The following is a 19,074-nucleotide window of genomic DNA, read 5'->3' on the forward strand; positions in this document are numbered from 1 at the left end:
TCACAAAGCCAAACTCCTAATCTGGGCTTCAAGCAAGCACAGTTACAAAATTAACACTATCATGTTTGTGCGCGTCTTTGTCTGAGTCTGTCTGTGTGTCTTTATGAGAGACACGTATCATGTGTGTAGTATGCCTTAGTCTTACAACAATTGGTTATCTCCTCAGATCATACGGGACACTTACTCTGACAGCTGTGTACGCATTTCAAAGGAGGAGCGAAGCAAGATGCGGGACCTGTTAGGTACGTTGTGGGGAATTCCCTCTTTCAACATTAGTGACTATTGGGTCAAAGGAAAGATGAGAAGGACATGTAATTGTTGGGGTCAGCAGAGATAACAGTGAACAGATGGTACCTCCAAAACCTGACGATCTTTATGGACTGCAAGGGATATTTGTTACAGAGGGACCATCTCCAGGGAGCGGGGGTCAGCTCAACAGGCAAATATATTCCAATGAGGAAGGAGTCAGGGGTCTGATTAGTTTGTGTGAGGAATTTGCTCCAACAATTAGTGTTTAAAGACTTACAAGAGCTCACACGTGTACATGCCGAGGCCTTCATTTTATTTTGGTTGAACATTACCATATTCTTGCTCACAGCTGAACTTCATGTTGGCACTGATGCCCAGTTGGTGAAGGACATTGGGCTGAAAAAGCGGATCGTGGTGGCTGCACGTGACAACTGGTCTGTGTACTTTTCTCGACTGTTTTCTGTCAGTGTAAGTACAACAACAACAATGCCATTGTGGAATTGATTTTAGTGTATATGTGTTTTATATATCTACAGGATATTGAAAACCTATCACTTAATAACTGTATAAAAACATACTTCCTGTTTTCACATTCATCACACCTTTGTATTAACTTTCTACGGTGTGAATTTCTTTTCTTTTTAATTGAGAGTACCCAATTCTTTTTTCCAATTAAGGGGCAATTTGGCGTGGCCAATCCACCTACTCTGCACATCTTTTTGGGTTGCAGGGGATGAGATCCATGCAGACACTGGAAGAATGTTCAAACTCCACATGGACAGTGAGCCCGGATTAAACCTGGGTCCTCAGCGCTGATCGGCAGCAGTGCTAACCATTGCGCCACCATGCCGCCCCTCGGTGTAAATTTCTATGTAAATATTTCACGTTCAATTTTCCTTCGTGAACTTTTCATTGCTGATGAAGAAGTAACCAAATCACTCAAAATGTTTCCTCATTTCTCTCAGTAGTTGAAATTTCTAAACAGTATGTTTTCTAAATAAAATACAAATTGATTACTTTTGCCAGGTGTACTGGCTTTTGTGTCTAAAGTTATTTATAAAGGTTTTTAACTCTCAATATCTTAATTTTAGAATTCCCATCCTTGTTTCTAAATCCCTCCATGGCCTCACTTTTCTTTATCTCTGTAACCTCCTCCAGACCCACAACACTAAGGTATCTCCACTGTGCCTCTCAAGCACCCCGGATTTTAATTGTCTCTCAGTTGATGACCTTACCTTCAGCTGCGTAGGCCCTAATCCCTGGAATGACCCTCATACCTCATTTTCCCCTTTTAGGGCACTTCCTAAAAACTACCTCTTTGACAGTCTTTCGGTCATCAGACCTAATGGGCAGGATTTGCCGCCTGTTGACACCGGCGAGAAATTCCAGTCGCACGCCAACGCACGGGTTTCCCAGCAATGAGGGGTGCTGTAGATCTCGCTGGCTGGCCGTTTCCCCGCCAAAAAACACGCGGCGGGGCGGTCGATAATCCCGGCCGATATGTGGCTCAGTGCCTCATGATGCATCTTGAGATGTTTTATTATATTAGCAGTGTTATATAAAGATGAGTTTTGTTGTAGTTCATTTTCTTCTTTAAATGCTTTAATAATCTTTGTCTCTCGCTCTTCAATGTTATATGAAGTGTCTTGAAACATTTATGATGTTAAAGGTGTATCAAAATATATATTGTTATTTTTATCAAAATATTTACTCTGTCTCAAAAGCCTTGGATTCCATGGGAATGTTTTTAACCTCACTATTAGAAGATCTTTCAATCACCTCTATGCATTCTGCATATATTCAGTTGCTAAATATCCCTGCAAATGTATTTTGTGTGTATAAGTTTTTAAAGTACTAAAGTGCCAATGTCTTTAGTTTAAAATTTGAATTCTTGCTTTCAAATCCCTCTATAGCTTTGCCCCTCTCTATCTCTGTAATCTCCTCCAGCCCCGCCCACAACCCTCCCAGACATCTTGTCTCTTGAGCATCCCAATGAGCAGTTCTGGAGTATAGATATGTATGTCCCTTTGCCCTGTGAAAATCCACGAGTTCCTTTGCTTTTCCCTGCCCGCCGCTGTCAATGTGATTTTCCAATTAATTTGCCCCCCGTTGCCATCAAGAAACCAACGGCAGGCATTTGCCAATCAGCGGGACCAGAAAGGTCTGCTGGCGAAAATGGCCAAAAATATTCTCCCTGTCACTCAGCCAATTAATGGTGCTGCTGTCCCTTTTGCTCCATAAACTCTAACGTTGTTCCTTGAACTTGCTGTGTGGCAGCATATCGAATGTCATTTGTAAATCCATGTACACCACATCAGCCCTATTACCTTCATCAGCCTTCTCTGTTAACCCATCAAAAAATTCAGGTTAAGCACGATTTACCCTGAGCAATGCCATACTGATTTTCCTTAATTAACCTGCATTAACACAAGTGATTATTAATTTTGTCCTGAATTATGTTTCTAAAAGCATTCCCACCACCAAGGTTAACCTGACAGGCCTGTAATTTCTGGGCTTATCTTTCCTGCCTTTATTGGACAAGGATGTAACATTTGCAATTCTCCAGTCCTCTGGTATCACCCCCGAGTGTAAAGAATATTTCCAAATTATGACTCGTGCCCCTGCAATTATCGCTCCCTCTTACTTCAATATCCTTGGATGCATCTCATCCGGTCCTGGTGCCTTATCAACTTAAAGTACAGGCAGCCTCTCCAACAGCTCCTCCTTGTAAATTTTAAACTATTCAGTTGTTTAAACTGCCTCCACTTTCACCACGACTAGGGCAACATCATCTTCCTTGGCAATTGCCGTTATAGTTATTTGTTACAGTTAGAAAATAAAACAAAGATTAATCATTGAGAATTAATTTTTGAGTTCATCATCTCCTTAAGTTGAATCAATTCAGTGAAAAGAATGTTCTCTTCTTAACCATTTTGAACTATAAAGATTAACGTATGTAAAAACTTGTTAACTAAATAATTTTTAATGAAATTTTATTTGTTTACTGCATAAGCCATTATTTGTTTAGTACCTTTGTACTCCTGGCACAAGACAACAGGAGAGGGCGGCACAGTGGTTAGCATCGCTGTCTCACAGCGCCAGGGAACCGGGTTCAATTCCGGTTTGGGTCACTGTCTGTGTGGAGTTTGTACGTTCACCCCATGTCTGCTTGGGTTTCCTCCGGGTGCTCCAGTTTCCTCCCACAGTCCAAAGATGTATGGGGTAGGTGGATTGACAATGATAAATTGCCCCTTAATGTCCAGGGATGTGCAGGTTAGGTTATGGAGTTGTGGGAATAGGGTGGGGTGGGTTGGATGGACAGAGGGGGCGGGATTCTCTGACCCCCCGCCGGGTCGGAGAATCACCTGAGGGCGGCGTGAATCCCGCCCCCACCGGGAATCACGCCGTGCCGGTCGGTGGTCACTCGCAGCGGCCCCCCGACGATTCTCCGACCCGCGATGGGCCGAAGTCCCACTCGTTCTATGCAGGTCCCGCCGGCATAAATTGGACTAGGTCCCTTACCGGCGGTACCTGGCGGCGCGGTCGGGCTCTGTGGTCCTGGGGGGGTGAGGGGCGATCTGGCCCTGGGGGTGATCGAGGCCCACCGATCCATGGGCGGGCCTGTGCTGTGGGGGCACTCTATTCCTCCACGCCGGCCATGTGGTCCTCCGCGATGGCCGCGCAAAGGAGAACCCCCCCTGCGCATGCGGGGGGATGACGTCAGCAGCCGCTGACGCTCCCGCACATGCGCGAACCCCCGCCGGTCGGCGGAGTCCCTTCTGCCCCAGCTGGTGCAGGCCCAAAGGCCTTCCACGCTGGCCGGTGGGGCACAAACCACTCCGGCACCGGCCTAGCCCCTGAAAGTGCGAAGCTGATGATGGAGAACATGGAAGTGGAAATCCCAAATACAGCAGAAAAGATTGTCGGCAAGTTGGGAAAGGAAGCCAAAAAGTGGAAGTGAGTTGAGAATCGGAACATGAATGTTTAGGTCCGATTCTCCTGGTCCAAGAAGGTGCCCAATGATTGCGGACTAAGATAAGGAGAAATTACTTCATTCAAGGGTTGTGAATCTGTGGAATTCTCTACCTCAGAGAATTGTGAATGCTCCATCATTGAATATAAGGATGTGGGCCAGACAGAAATTTAGTCTCTCAGGAAATTAAGGGATATGAGGAGTGGGTGGGAAAATGGAGTTAAAGCCCAAAATCAATCAGGGTCATATTGAATGGCGGAGTAGGCTTGATGGGCCGAAAGGTCTACTCATACTCCTATTTCTTGTGTTCTATCCCACTCAATTTTCTGTCCGCACACACTGAAGTGATGTTGGAGTACTGGTGCGGTACTCTCAAAAGATCAGTGTGTATACTCTTGAACAGACTGCCTTTGATAACGTGAAGGAAGGATTGAAGCAGAAAGGTGCTGATAATATGTCGTATGGTGGTTGTGCTGAATTGGCCACACCCTCTTCTTTTTGTTTCAGGGTGACATTGGCAGCAATGTGGACGTTCTCAGCATCTCTCACCGAGGTATCAAACTATTAAAGTCAGTAAAAGCAGTCGGAATGAATCCAGAATATTACAAAGTTCTTCAGAATTTCAGGTAAGAGATGGAGAAAGAAACTTTCATGTGTTAGTGTGTAATTCAGATACGTCATTGTGTCCGACATTGTTAGTGTCTTTGGCTGTGTTAGCATGTCTGGATGTGTCAGTATGGACCTGCACGTGTGTGTGTGTGTGTCATCCTATGTGCGTATGTGTCATCATTTGTGTGCCACTGTGTGTGTGTGTCACTATATGTGTGTAGGTGTGCCACAAAATCTCAGATTAAAGGGATGATCCTTTAAAACAGAGAAGAGGAGGAATTTCTTCAGCCAGAGGGTGGTGAATCTGTGGAATTCTTTGCCTGTGGAGGCTAAATCACTGAGTGTCTTTAAGACTGTAGCCATCTAAGATGGCCACCTGCAAAGGACCATGGGCAGTATGGCCAACCCAGGACTCAGACAGATACAGAGCCTATGTGTATTTGAAACACAGGTAAAACCAGACCTGATCTAAACCCCCCGGCTCGTTTGCATTTTAATGGCCCATTTTCCCAGGACAATAGAACTCCAATCAAGCAACCGGTACAGCCACAGGCTGATCGGCGCCACTCCCTTTATTCAGAGAGCCCAACTGCCAAGGTCAATGACCACTAAGGTCCCAGCTACCAAGGCACCCGCCCCTTTATTGGCCAAAATTGAAGACAGTGATCATAGCCCTGTCGAACTATTGGGTCCAAGGTTAAGGACCGCCCCAAAGAGCGCGAAATCCCAGAGAGATAAAAGAGGACACAGCCATGTATTCTGTCTGTTGGATCCGGCCTATGCCAAACCAATTGTAGCAGGAACAGCCAGCCAAGTTCAAGACCAACGATCGCTACCTGACGGCTGAGCCCATCAGAGACAGAGCCGCTTTCTTCGAACCAGCCAAGTGAAATCCAGATAAAGGCCTTATCCATTTGCACAGTGCTGGTCGCCCTGAAGTTAAGTATAAGTTATTGTACCTGATAGGTGTAGTTTAAATCGTAGTAGATATTGTGTTTGCATGTCGAGGTAACTCTTGTGGATGTAAATAATCTTTTGAACTAACTAACTGGTTGTGTGGTCATTTGATCAATATAAGGGAAGGCTTGTGGTTCAGCAACATCATTAATATTAGCAACAGTATTGACAACGCTGTTGGGGTCGAAAATGAGCAACATTATTGGCGACCTCTGACGGAACTCGATTAGAAGTGCATTTGTCACTCCGAGAGAACCCACAAACTTTGAATCCAATTGCGAGAAAGACAAAGAACCACAAGTGCAAGTCCCATATCGACCAAACAACCGAATTTTGGAAGTGTGTACTAACCCACATGCGTACCTAACAGGAAGAGTAAGGTAAACTCGTTAGAATTGTGTACAACTCTCGAGGGATTGTGAGCCGGAAAATAGCTTAAGCCATACCCGCTTTCAAATTGCTGCCTTATTCCCCTGTCCCAAATTAAAAGTAAAGCAAGAGATAAGAGAAGTAATGGCCACTAAAGCAATGGAAAGATTGATGAATCCACAGGAACCTGAGGATCTCAGCGACCAACAGAGCAGAGCAATGGCCCATTTGGGAGGAAGAGTTAAGGAAATACTTAAAAGGGAAAGGATGGCCCCTTTGGTCAAATTTTTGCGCAAATGATGAGTCAGGTCCACGAAAGATAGTTCAAACTTTGTGGGAGAGCCTAAGCGAGGTCCACAAGAAAAATTAAGCGAAAGTCCGAAGGCCAAGGCAATAGTGTCCTGTTTGGCACAGTTGCAATGCATGGAGGAGGTTGTGAAGACGCTCCGTGGCAGTTAATTGAGAAGAAAGAAAAGAATGATGGAAACAGGAACGATAGCGAGAAGATAATTGAGCAACTCCGGGAACAGTTAGCTGCTAAGGATAAAGAAATGGCCTATGTGAAACGTGCACATCAATCTTGTCTCGTTCCCCTTAGCAGCTTCCAGACCCAGTACGATAAAGCCGACCAAGATACATAGCGCGCAGTCCTGGTAAGAGAGGAAACAAAACAACAGGTCACCTAGCTAACTATGCGCAGATTTAAAAGCAGCTTTGAGAGTGCTCCACAGCTCCACTAAGGAACAGAGGCAGAGTACTGTTGACCATGCTAAATGCCAACAGAACATAGAAAAGTTACAGTCGCTACTCTCAGTATAGAATGGCTTCAGGCACGCTTTCGGGCAGGATTTAGATGTGGAAGATGCTCCCGATTGGCAAGAGTTAAACAAAAGCGCCCAAAGATACGTAACGGACAAATCAAAAACGAGCCCCCACGCTCCAAAAAGAAAACCACCTCGCACCACCGACTGCACAGACAGCACACACCCCCACTCAAAATTCGACCCCCATGAATCCGGTTACCACACAGCGCAAGTCATTGGATCAGGATGAGCCTGGTATCGTTCACACCACCCCACTATCCATAACGCAATTAAGAGAAGCCTGCACGAAAATGAGTCCATTCCAGCCCACTGCAGACCCGCACAGCTTCTTTGAGAAGGTGTGCCAACAAAAAGTTATGTACAGCCTAGATGAGAGGGAGGAAGTAAAGCTATAGTTATGAGCCTTAGCCAGTCCATAAGATCAGCTTTGCCAGAACCCCAAAATGTAGCCGGAGGAACCCTACAGGAAATGAAAACAGCAATATTAGATGCCATCGGGTATAACAAAGGAGATCCAGTCGAGGGTTTAAATCACTGCAGGTAAAAGAAGAGAGAGCATCCAACTGCATTTGCTGGTCGCCTATGGATTCATTTCATGGCAGTCTACGGACAATTGAACCGCGCACACCTAAGGAGGACACCACTAAATGGTCCCGCACCTTAAACTCACATGCCATAGACACAAGTCAAAAGGCTTGTGTGAATTACAACCCCACAGACCACACACACAATGAAGTTTGGGTATTGAAACGACTTTCTAGAGCATGGGAACAAACCCTACACCGACAGACAGATCAGGACGAGATAGAAGCAAACATGCACCCAGTTAGGACTAGCCAGGACCCAGCATGGATAAACAAGGGGAGACATGAAGGACAGCACCCCAGAGCACAGGCACCACGAGGTTGTTACAATTGTGGCCACATGGCACATTACACGCATGACTGCCGACAAAACCCCCCGAACCAGCACTGACCAACAATCAAACCCCCCCACCTAGGAACAATGTTAGGCACATGCATAATGTTGCCGCCCGTTCAGACGATTTAGGGTTTAACTCCACAGATTGACAGTGATCGGACGCCCCGACTTGGGTCTGTGACACACACTGGGACAAATCGGGCAGACTAGTAGTCCGGACAGGCACAGTCCGGGGACATACAATCGATTTTCTTTGGGACACAGGAGGATCCCGCATCACTTTAAACTCTTCCACCATGCTTCAACAGGACAAATGGCCCACCGCAGACACCATCACCCTGAGTGGATTCACCGGCCACATGCAGCAAGAATACATCACAGCTCCCGCACACATTGAGATAGGGAACATTAGCACCAGACACCCCGTCGTTTTAGTTGACTTACCCCAAACAGCAGAGCATATTTTAGGCATTGATTTTATGAGCTCCCATAACCTTTCATTTGACCCAGTAAACAAACGTGTATGGCGAATGGCTAAAACAGCTAGGGCTCCCGCTACGCTCACAGTAGGGATTATGAAAACAGGATTTGCTCAGTAGGGGACTATTGGTTTAATCCGCAAACAATTAGTGCAGACCAGACGATTAGAGAGGTCCTCATAAAACACAAAGCTTCCTTTGCACAACACAAACACGATTGGGGGAAGATCCCAGGTACGGTAAAAATTTCAGGTCCTGATCCAAAGCCGCAAAAGCAATACGATTTCCCACAACAAGCCGAGGGTGAGATTTCGAAGGTTATTAACAGTTTGTTAGACCAAGGAGTTATTCGACCCATAGCGTCCACAAATAATGCCCCAATTTGGCCCGTAAAAAAGCCCAATGGTTCATGGCAACCAACGATCTTAACAAGGTAACCCCTTCAGCAGCCCCCACCGTGACTAGTGGGTAAGTAGTACAGATTTAAATAGTTTGCGCAGGCCCATAACCGTTGATTGCTGTTACAGTGCGGGACGCAGTGGTTGCTGGTTAAGTGTTTTATTTTTACCTGTATTTATGTTGGGCGGTTCCTAAACACAAGACACTACACTTGTAGTGTACCCCATCCTTCCACCTCCTCTAATCTCAGGGGTTGAGTGAATATCAGGTAAGCTCTTCCTTTCTTTCTTTTTCTTGTTTTTATCCGCACATTATCTAGGGGGGATGGCAGAGAAGGCAGTGCAATGTTCCTCCTGCAGAATGTTTGAGGTGAGGGACGCCGTCAGTGTCCCTGCTGATTTCACCTGTGGGAAGTGCACCCAACTCCAGCTCCTCAGAAACCATGTTGGGGAACTGGAGCTGGAGCTGGATGAACTTCGGATCATTCGGGAGGCAGAGGTGGTCATAGATAGTAGCTTCAGGGATGTAGTTACTCCGAAGAATCAAGATAGATGGATGATGGTGAGAGGGGCTGGGAGGAAGCAGTCAGTGCAGGGATCCTCTGTGGTCGTTCCCCTCAGTAACAAGTATACCGCTTTGGACTGGTTTTTATCCGCAAGGGGCTGGTTTAGCTCAATGGGCTAAATCGCTGGCTTTTAAAGCAGACCAAGCAGGCCAGCAGCACGGTTCGATTCCCGTACCAGCCTCCCCGGACAGGCGCCGGAATTTGGCGACTAGGGGCTTTTCACAGTATCTTCATTGAAGCCTACTCGTGATAATAAACTTCGGGGGGGGGTTTAAACTAATTTGTCAGGGGATGGGAAAGCGAGCTGCAGTCCAGAAGCCAGTGTTGAGAGTAGTGAGGTACTGATGAGGGTATCAAGGTCGCAGGAGTGTACCGGCAGACAGGAAGGTGGGTTGAGGTGTGTCTACTTCAATGCAAGGAGCATCCGGAATAAGGTAGGTGAACTTGGAGCGTGGATTGGTACCTGGGACTACGATATTGTGGGCATTACAGAGACATGGTTAGAACAGGGACAGGAATGGTTGATGGATGTTCCGGGGTAAACTCCGGGGTAAGAGTAGGGAAGGTGGTAAAAGAGGTGGAGGAGTAGCATTGTTAATGAAGGATACTTTAACGGCTGCAGAAAGGCAGTTTGAAGGGGATCTACCTTCTATAGAAATAGAAAAGGAGCGGTCACATTGTTAGGAGTTTTCTATTGGCCCCCAAATAGTAATAGAGATGTGGAGGAAGAAATTGCAAAACAGATTATGGATAGGTGTGGAGGTCTCAGGGTAGTTGTCATGGGTGACTTTAACTTTCCAAATATGGATTGGAACCTCTATAGGTCGAACAGTTCGGATGGGGCAATTTTTGTACAGTGTGTGCAGGATGGTTTCCTGACACAATATGTGGATAGGCCAACAAGAGGTGGGGCCACATTGGATTTGGTACTGGGTAATGAACCAGGCCAAGTGTTACATTTGTTTGTGGGAGAGCACTTTGGAGATCGTGACCACAATTCGGTGTCTTTCACTATTGCAATGGAGAGGGATAGGGCAAAGTTTATAATTGGGGGAGGGATAATTATGTTGCGATCAGGCAAGAATTAGGGAGCATAAGATGGGAACAGAAACTGTCAGGGAAAGGCACAAATGAAAAGTGGAGCTTGTTCAAGGAACAAATACTGCGTGTCCTTGATAGGTATGTCTCTGTCAGGCACGGAGGAAATGGCCATGTCAGGGAACCATGTTTCACAAAAGAGGTTGAATGTCTTGTCAAGAGGAAAAAGGAAGCGTATGTAACGTTGAAAAAATAAGGTTCAGTTGGGTCCCTTGAGGGTTACAAGGTAGCAAGGAATGAGCTGAACAAAAGGTCTTAGGAGAGCTAGGAGGGGGAATGAAGTCTTTGGCGGGTCGGATCAAGGAAAACACCAGGGCTTTTTACTCTTGGTGAGAAATAAAAGAATGACCATGGTGAGGTTAGGGCCGGTCAAGGACAGTAGTGGGAACTTGTGCATGGAGTCAGAAGAGATAGGAGACGTGTTGAATGAATACTTTTCTTCAGTTCACCAAGGAGAGGGGCCATGTTTTTGAAGATGAGAGTGTGATACAGGCGGGTAGACTGGAGGAGGTAGATGTTCTGAGGAAGGATGTATTAGCAATTTTGAAAAACCTGAGGGTCGACAAGTCCCCTGGGCCAAATGGGATATATCCTTGGATTCATTGGGAGGCAAAGGATGCGATTGCAGAGCCTTTGGCTTTGATCTTTGGGTCCTCACTGTCCAGAGGACTGGAGAGTGGCGAATGTTGTTCCTATGTTCAAGAAAGGGAATAGGAATGACCCTGGTAATTATAGGCCGGTTAGTCTTACTTCAGTGGTCGGTAAGTTAATGGAAAAGGTCCTGAAGGATGGGATTTATGACCATTTGGAAAGTTGCAGCTTAATCTGGGATAGTCAACACAGATTCGTGAAGGTTTAGTCTTGCCTCACAAATTTGATTGAATTCTTTGGGGAGGTAACTAAGTGTGTAGATGAAGGTAGAGCAGGTAATGTCGTATACATGGATTTTAGTAAGGCGTTTGATAAGGTTCCCCATGGTCGGATCATGAAGGAAGTAAGGAGGTGTAGGATAGAGGGAAATTTTGCCAATTGGATAAGTAACTGGCTATCACATAGAAGACAGAGAGTGGTGGTGGATGGAAAATTTTCAGACTGGAGACCAGTTACCAGAGTGTACCACAGGGATCAGTGCTGGGTCCTCTGCTATTTGTGATTTTTATCAATGACTTGAAGGAGGGGGCTGAAGGGTGGGTCAGATAATTTGCTGATGACACCAAGATTGGTGGAGTAGTGGATGGGGTGGAGGGCTGTTGTAGGCTGCAAAGAGACATTGATAGGATGCAGAGCTGGGCCGAAAAATGGCAGATGGAGTTTAACCCTGATAAGTGCGAGGTGATTCATTTTGTTAGGAAAAATTTGAATGCAGATTACAGGGTCAACGGCAGGATTCTGAGGAATGTGGAGGAACAGAGAGATCTTGGGGTTCATGTCCACAGATCTCTGAAGGTTGCCACTCAAGTAGATAGAGCCATGAAGAAGGCCTGTAGTGTGTTAGCGTTTATTAACAGGGGACTTGAGTTTAAGAGCCGTGGGGTTATGCTGCAACTGTGCATGACCCTGGTGAGACCACATTTGGAGTATTGTGTACAGTTCTGATCACCTCACTGTGGGAAGGCTGTGGAAGCATTGGAAAGGGTGCAAAGGAGATTTACTAGGATGCTGCCTGATTTGGAGGATGGGTCTTATGAGGAAAGGTTGAGAGGAGACTTAATAGAGGTATATAAGATGATGAGGGGGATAGTCTGAGTGGACGTTCAGAGACTATTTCCTCGGGTGGATGTAGCTGTTACAAGGGGGCATAACTATAAGGTTCAGGGTGGGAGATATAGGAGGGATGTCCGAGGTAGGTTCTTTACTCAAAGAGTGGTTAGGGTGTGGAATGGACTGCCTGCTGTGATAGTGGAGTCGGACACTTTTGGAACTTTCAAGCGGTTATTGGATAGGCACATGGAGCACACCAGAATGACAGGGAGTGGGATAGCTTGATCTTGGTTTCGGACATGGTTCGACACAACATCGTGGGCCGAAAGGCCTGTTCTGTGCTGTACTGTTCTATGTTCTATGTAACCCATTATGTTGAGAATTGCCTTATCTGTGCACAAAACAATCCTGAACGTTACTCAAAGAAAGGACAATTACGTCACACCCGATCTGTGAATGGCCCTTGGACAAATTTGCAACTCGACTACATTGGCCCCCTTCCCCCTTGCAGAAATGATTTCAAGTACGTGCTGGTTGTAATCGACACCTTTACTAAATGTGTAGAAGCATTTCGCTCACGGACAAACACAGCAAAGGCCACCGCTAAGATTTTGACCCAACAGATATTCACACGCTGGGGTCTTCCCCACAGTATTGAGTCAGACCAAGGTTCCCACTTCACTAGCAGAGTCATGAAAAATGTTTTAACACGTTTTGGGATCAGGCAGAAATTCCATACAGCATATCACCCCCAAGCCAGTGGCATTGTCGAGAGAATTAATCAAACTTTAAAAGCAACCAGTCCTCCCATTTGCTCTCATATTTATGCGGAACACCGTTTCTAGTTCAACACGTTTCACCCCCCCCACACACACTTTCATGACAGGGCGGCCTAGGAAGGATATTGAATATTTATCAGGCCTCGATCTGGCCAGCCCCACAGTAACCGCCCTCACATGAAAAATCAGTTCAACAGGTTACAGATAACATTAAAGCGGCACAACTCACTGCATCTGTCCAATTAGGCACTAGAAGGAAGCAGAATAAAGCCTGCTTTGATAAAACCGTCCACCCCATAGAGTACACAGTCGGTCAGCAAGTAATGGTTTCACTTTACAATCCCAGTTCTTTCCTCCCCCCCCCAAATTTGCAGGACCCTACTCCATTTCCGACAAAGTGAGCCCCTCCGTGTTCAAGATAACGTACCTCAGCGGTAAAACTGGTTTGTTCCACATCAACCAACTCAAAGTATACGGAGCCCAATGTAGCCACTCCCACCACATCTCTCTGGCAATAGAAGACGATCACGCCCTGCCCATCGACAACCTAGTCCGACCCCTACGCCAACTCTCCCCCAGCCATGCCGGCATTTATCCCTTGTCTAAGCCCACAGACCCGAACTTGTCTCCCAACAGGTACGGAATTTCACCTTGAACTTGACTCCAACGACAGCGAGAGCCTCCCAGATTTGATTACTATCCCTGAACACTGGCGCGATCTCTCTGCCTCAGTCACCCCAGCCCCTGGAACCACGATTTAGATATCTTTGACCCCTATATGCCCTTCCCCAGCCACCGCCACAGCCACCGCCCGACCACAGTAACTTGCCCTCCACTCCCACCACCCCTTAGCCTCATGGCAAACAAGCCCCTCTTTGGCACTGCGATAACTCTTGCAGAATAGTAAGGCACGATGATTCGGACCATCCGACGGCCCACGCGGCCAAGGCACAGAAACGGCAGACATGAGTCGGGCAACCATGAGATGATGATGATGATTCAGATACTGACTCTCATTTCGGTAATGCTTTTACAACACTGTTTGGTACAGAACCCTGAGGTGTCCAGATGATGAGAAAGAGACACTGCCTAAGCATTAAGGTGTCCAAGTTCTGATGGAGCCTGCCTTCCTTTTTCCTTCTTTTTTCTACTGCATGGTTTTAATTCATGTCGCCTGACACAAAATTACTCTTTTGATTTGAGGGTATGATGCCCTATGACAGTTAAAGGCACATGTTTGTCGGAAAACAGATCATTGTTCTCCCAGTCTTTGTGACAAGCTTCCACACGATTCCAAACTCTTACCGACCACTCAAGTCACCCAGGTAAGGAGTAACGGCACTGATCCCCGCCCTACCTGAGGACCCCAAATGCATCCGGTCAGTTAAGCTCGGGTAGTGGAGTAACGGCACTAACCCCCGCCCTACCTGGGGATTCCACCCATTCTTATCCTGCAGCCGCCCACACGCACCTCACATTCCCGTCACTTCACACAATCTGGAATGGTTCTCTACACTCTGCACTGTCTTTGGCAGGCCTTAGTTTCACCTTCTCTACTCTCCCTTTGGTTGTGATATAAAGAATGCATTTTGCCACGTTCTGTACGCTCACCCCTTCTTTCCTTCACCTTCCTCGACCCCCAGTTCGCTCCCCACCTGCTATTTACACATATGACACGATTGGTTGCTATACAAGCTGCTACACGCAAACTACATTCTGAACCCTGGGACAAAACTCTATAAAACTGGCTGCCCTGAAATTCGGCTGGTTAAGATAAGCCTCAACCACCACTGGTTACAAGTAAAGAAAAGACTGGTCGGAGAAATTGTCCACCCACTCCCACAAGCTGCGAGAGTCTCTGTACTTTAAAAATTTGAATTTCTTGTCTCTCAAATGGTATTTTTTTTTTAAATGAGGGAGTCACACATGGTGACAATCATAACGGGTAATTGGAGTAAGGAGAGAAAGACTAATAAAACGAGATATTAACCGAAGATAATAACAGATACTATGCTTGCACCCCCAGGATTACCCGGAAAACAGACAACACAGGATGAAGCAAGGACAGCTGACATGCGTTTGGATCATCGCTGGACTTCTGCAACTGCACGCGCAACACACGTTCGATACAAAGCCCACACCAGCCTCGAACACTACCACACAACAGGCCACCCCCAGCCCGGACACTACACCACACATAAAGACAGACATCTTCAGACATCGAGAGCCCCAAATGGTGCGAAAACATTGCCAAATGGAACCCCCTTTCATACATAGGAGAGGCCCTTCTAGTAATTGCAATTATCTACAGTGTCATTCAGACACTCCGACTCTGTAAATGGCGAGCAAAAGCCTCCCGCTCCTCGATATACACAGTCCGGTCCCCCTTCTTTGATAAAGTTTTTCATGGCAGGTTGATGGAAAAAGTGAAGTCGGATGGAGTTCAGGGTGTACTATCTAGATGGATAAAGAACTGGCTGGGCAACAGGAGACAGAGCGTAGTGGTGGAAGGGGAATGGAGAAAGGTGACTAGTGGTGTTCCACAGGGATCCATGCTCGGACCACTGTTGTTTGTGATATACATAAATGATCTGGACGAAGGTATAGGTGGTCTGATGAGCAAGTTTGCAGATGATACGAAGATTGGTGGAGTTGCAGATAGCGAGGACGACTGTCAGAGAATACAGCAAAATATAGATAGATTGGAGAGTTGGGCAGAGAAATGGCAGATGGTGTTCAATCCAGGCAAATGCGAGGTGATGCATTTTGGAAGATCTAACTCAAGAGCAGATTATATGGTCAATGGAAGAGTCCTGGGGAAAATTGATGTACAGAGAGATCTGGGAGTTCAGGTCCATTGTACCCTGAAGGTGGCAACGCAGGTCAATAGAGTGGTCAAGAAGGCATACAGCATGCTTGCCTTCATCGGACGGGGTATTGAGTAGCAAGTCGGCAGGTCATGTTACAGTTGTATAGGACTTTGGTTAGGCCACATTTGGAATACTGCGTGCAGTTCTGGTCGCCACATTAGCAGAAGGATGTAGGTGCTTTAGAGAGGGTGCAGAGGAGGTTCACCAGGATGTTGCCTGTATGGAGGGTGCTAGCTATGAAGAAAGGTTGAGTAGATTAGGATTGTTTTCGTTGGAAAGACGAAGGTTCAGGCGGGACCTGATTGAGGTCTACAAAATTATGAGAGGTATGGACAGGGTGGAAAGCAACAAGCTTTTTCCAAGAGTGGGGGAGTCAATTACAAGGGGTCACGATTTCAAGGTGAGAGGGGGAAAGTTTAAGGGAGATGTGCGTGGAAAGTTTTTTACGCAGAGGGTGGTGGGTGCCTGGAATGCTTTGCCAGTGGAGGTGGTAGAGGCGGGCACGATAGCATCATTTAGGCAATAAACAAAGAAATAACTGATGCATGTAGAAATGGTACAGCAGTTATCATGGGGGATTTTAAACTACATGTCGATTGGTTTAACCAGGTCGGTCAAGGCAACCTTGAGGAGGAGTTTATAGAATGTATCCGCGATAGTTTCCTAGAACAGTATGTAAGGGAACCTACGAGGGAACAAGCGGTCCTAGATCTTGTCCTGTGTAATGAGACAGGATTGATTCATGATCTCATAGTTAGGGATCCTCTCGGAAGGAGCAATCACAATATGGTGGAATTTAAAATACAGATGGAGGGTGAGAAAGTAAAATCAAATACTAGTGTTTTGTGTTTAAACAAAGGAGATTACAATGGGATGAGAGAAGAACTAGCTAAGGTAGACTGGGAGCAAAGACTTTATGGTGGAACAGTTGAGGAACAGTGGAGAACCTTCCAAGCGATTTTTCACAGTGCTCAGCAAAGGTTTATACCAACAAAAGGAAGGACAGTAGAAAGAGGGAAAATCGACCGTGGATATCTAAGGAAATAAGGGAGAGTATCAAATTGAAGGAAAAAGCATATAAAGTGGCAAAGATTGGTGGGAGACTAGAGGACTGGGAAATCTTTAGGGGACAACAGAAAGCTACTAAAAAAGCTATAAAGAAGAGTAAGATAGAGTGTGAGAGTAAACTTGCTCAGAATATAAAAACAGACAGTAAAAGTTTTTACAAATATATCAAACAAAACAGAGTGGCTAAGGTAAATATTGGTCCTTTAGAGGATGAGAAGGGAGTTTTAATAATGGGAGATGAGGAAATGGCTGAGGAACTGAACAGGTTTTTTGGGTCGGTCTTCACAGTGGAAGACACAAATAAAATGCCAGCGACTGATAGAAATGAGGCTATGGGAGGTGAGGATCTTGAGAGGATTGTTATCACTAAGGAGGTAGTGGTGGGCAAGCTAATGGGGCTAAAGATAGACAAGTCTCCTGGCCCTGATGTAATGCATCCCAGAATGCTAAAAGAAATGGCTAGGGAAATTGCAGATGCACTAATGATGATTTACCAAAATTCACTAGACTCTGGGGTGGTCCCAGTGGATTGGAAATTAGCAAACGTGACACCACTGTTTAAAAAAGGAGGTAGGCAGAGAGCAGGAAATTATAGGCCAGTGAGTAGTAGGGAAGATGCTGGAATCTATCATCAAGGAAGAAATAGCGAGGCATCTGGATAGAAATTGTCCCATTGGGAAGACGCAGCATTGGTTCATAAAGGGCAGGTGATGCCGAACTAATTTAGTGCCATTTTATGAGGATATTACCATTGCAGTAGATAACGGGGAGCCAATGGATATGGTATATCTGGATTTCCAGAAAGACTTTGCCAAGGAGCCACACAAAAGGTTGCTGCATAAGATAAAGATGCATGGCATTAAGGGTAAAGTAGTAGCATGGATAGAGGATTAGTTAATTAATAGAAAGCAAAGAGTGGGGATTAATGGGTGTTTCTCTGGTTGGCAATCAGTAGCTAGTGGTGTCCCTCAGGGATCCGTGTTGGGCCCACAATTGTTCACAATTTACATAGATGATTTGGAGTTGGGGACCAAGGGCAATGTGTCCAAGTTTGCAGATGACACTAAGATGAGTGGTAAAGCGAAAAGTGCAGAGGATACTGGAAGTCTGTAGAGGGATTTGGATAGGTTAAGTGAATGAGCTAGGGTCTGGCAGATGGAATACAATGTTGACAAATGTGAGGTTATCCATTTTGGTAGGAATAACAGCAAACGGGATTATTATTTAAACGATAAAATATTAAAGCATGCCGCTGTGCAGAGAGACCTGGGTGTGCTAGTGCATGAGTCACAAAAAGTTGGTTTACAGGTGCAACAGGTGATTAAGAAGGCAAATGGAATTTTGTCCTTCATTGCTAGAGGGATGGAGTTTAAGACTAGGGAGGTTATGTTGCAATTGTATAAGGTGTTAGTGAGGCCACACCTGGAGTATTGTGTTCAGTTTTGGTCTCCTTACTTGAGAAAGGACGTACTGGCACTGGAGGGTGTGCAGAGGAGATTCACTAGGTTGAATGGCGGAGCAGGCTCGAGGGGCCAGATGGCCTACTCCTGCTCCTAGTTCTTATGTTCTTATTTAAGATGCATCTGGACAGATATATGAACGGGTGGGGAACAGGGAGTAGATCCTTGGAAAATAGGCAACAGCAGGCTGGGAGGGCCGAAGAGCCTGTTCCTGTGCTGTAATTTTCTTTGTTCCTTTTGTTGTTCTTTGGAATTCAATAAAATTGAACTCATGTAACAATCGCTGCTAAAGATAAACCATGTACCTCTTTAACTTTATGAGGATTAAGTAGAAATGTGATGCTGCTGTTTTAAATTTTGTCCTGTATATAAATTCTTTTGATATTCACCAGCAGTATGAGAGTAGCTTGGATAGTGTTAGCTAGAGATCAACTGTGCACATAAGTTAAATGTTTTACAGTGACCTAAAATGTAGTGACCGTGAGAGAGTAATTAATTTATGAATATATTAACTAAATATTAGGTAAATGTCCCAAACGATAGGATAGAGTAGAGAAGAACCTTGCCTTGACAAAGGGTGACCAGGCAACAAGCGCAGGGATCAATACTGTGATCCACCACTCTTCGCGTTCAGGATCAAGAGGACGGGATGTAGCCATCTAAGGTGGCCACCTGCAAAGGATCATGGTAATTATGGCCAACCCAGGACTCAGACAGATACAGAGCCTATGTGTATTTGAAACACAGGTAACC

The 19,074-nt window shown here is 45.7% G+C and overlaps 1 protein-coding gene across 1 annotated transcript in view; it reads left to right on the plus strand.

Moving 5' to 3' along the window:
• Positions 1-19,074, plus strand: part of myo15b (myosin XVB) — a 709,406-nt gene that overhangs the window by 544,601 nt on the left and 145,731 nt on the right. Inside the window, exons 46-48 of the mRNA XM_038776546.1 lie at positions 167-242; positions 599-717; positions 4,730-4,848. Coding sequence (XP_038632474.1) covers positions 167-242; positions 599-717; positions 4,730-4,848 — 314 coding nt within the window. The remainder of the gene's footprint in view (positions 1-166; positions 243-598; positions 718-4,729; positions 4,849-19,074) is intronic.

The sequence above is a fragment of the Scyliorhinus canicula genome, chromosome 18 (genome assembly GCF_902713615.1).
Source record: "Scyliorhinus canicula chromosome 18, sScyCan1.1, whole genome shotgun sequence".
Lineage (NCBI taxonomy): Eukaryota > Metazoa > Chordata > Chondrichthyes > Carcharhiniformes > Scyliorhinidae > Scyliorhinus > Scyliorhinus canicula.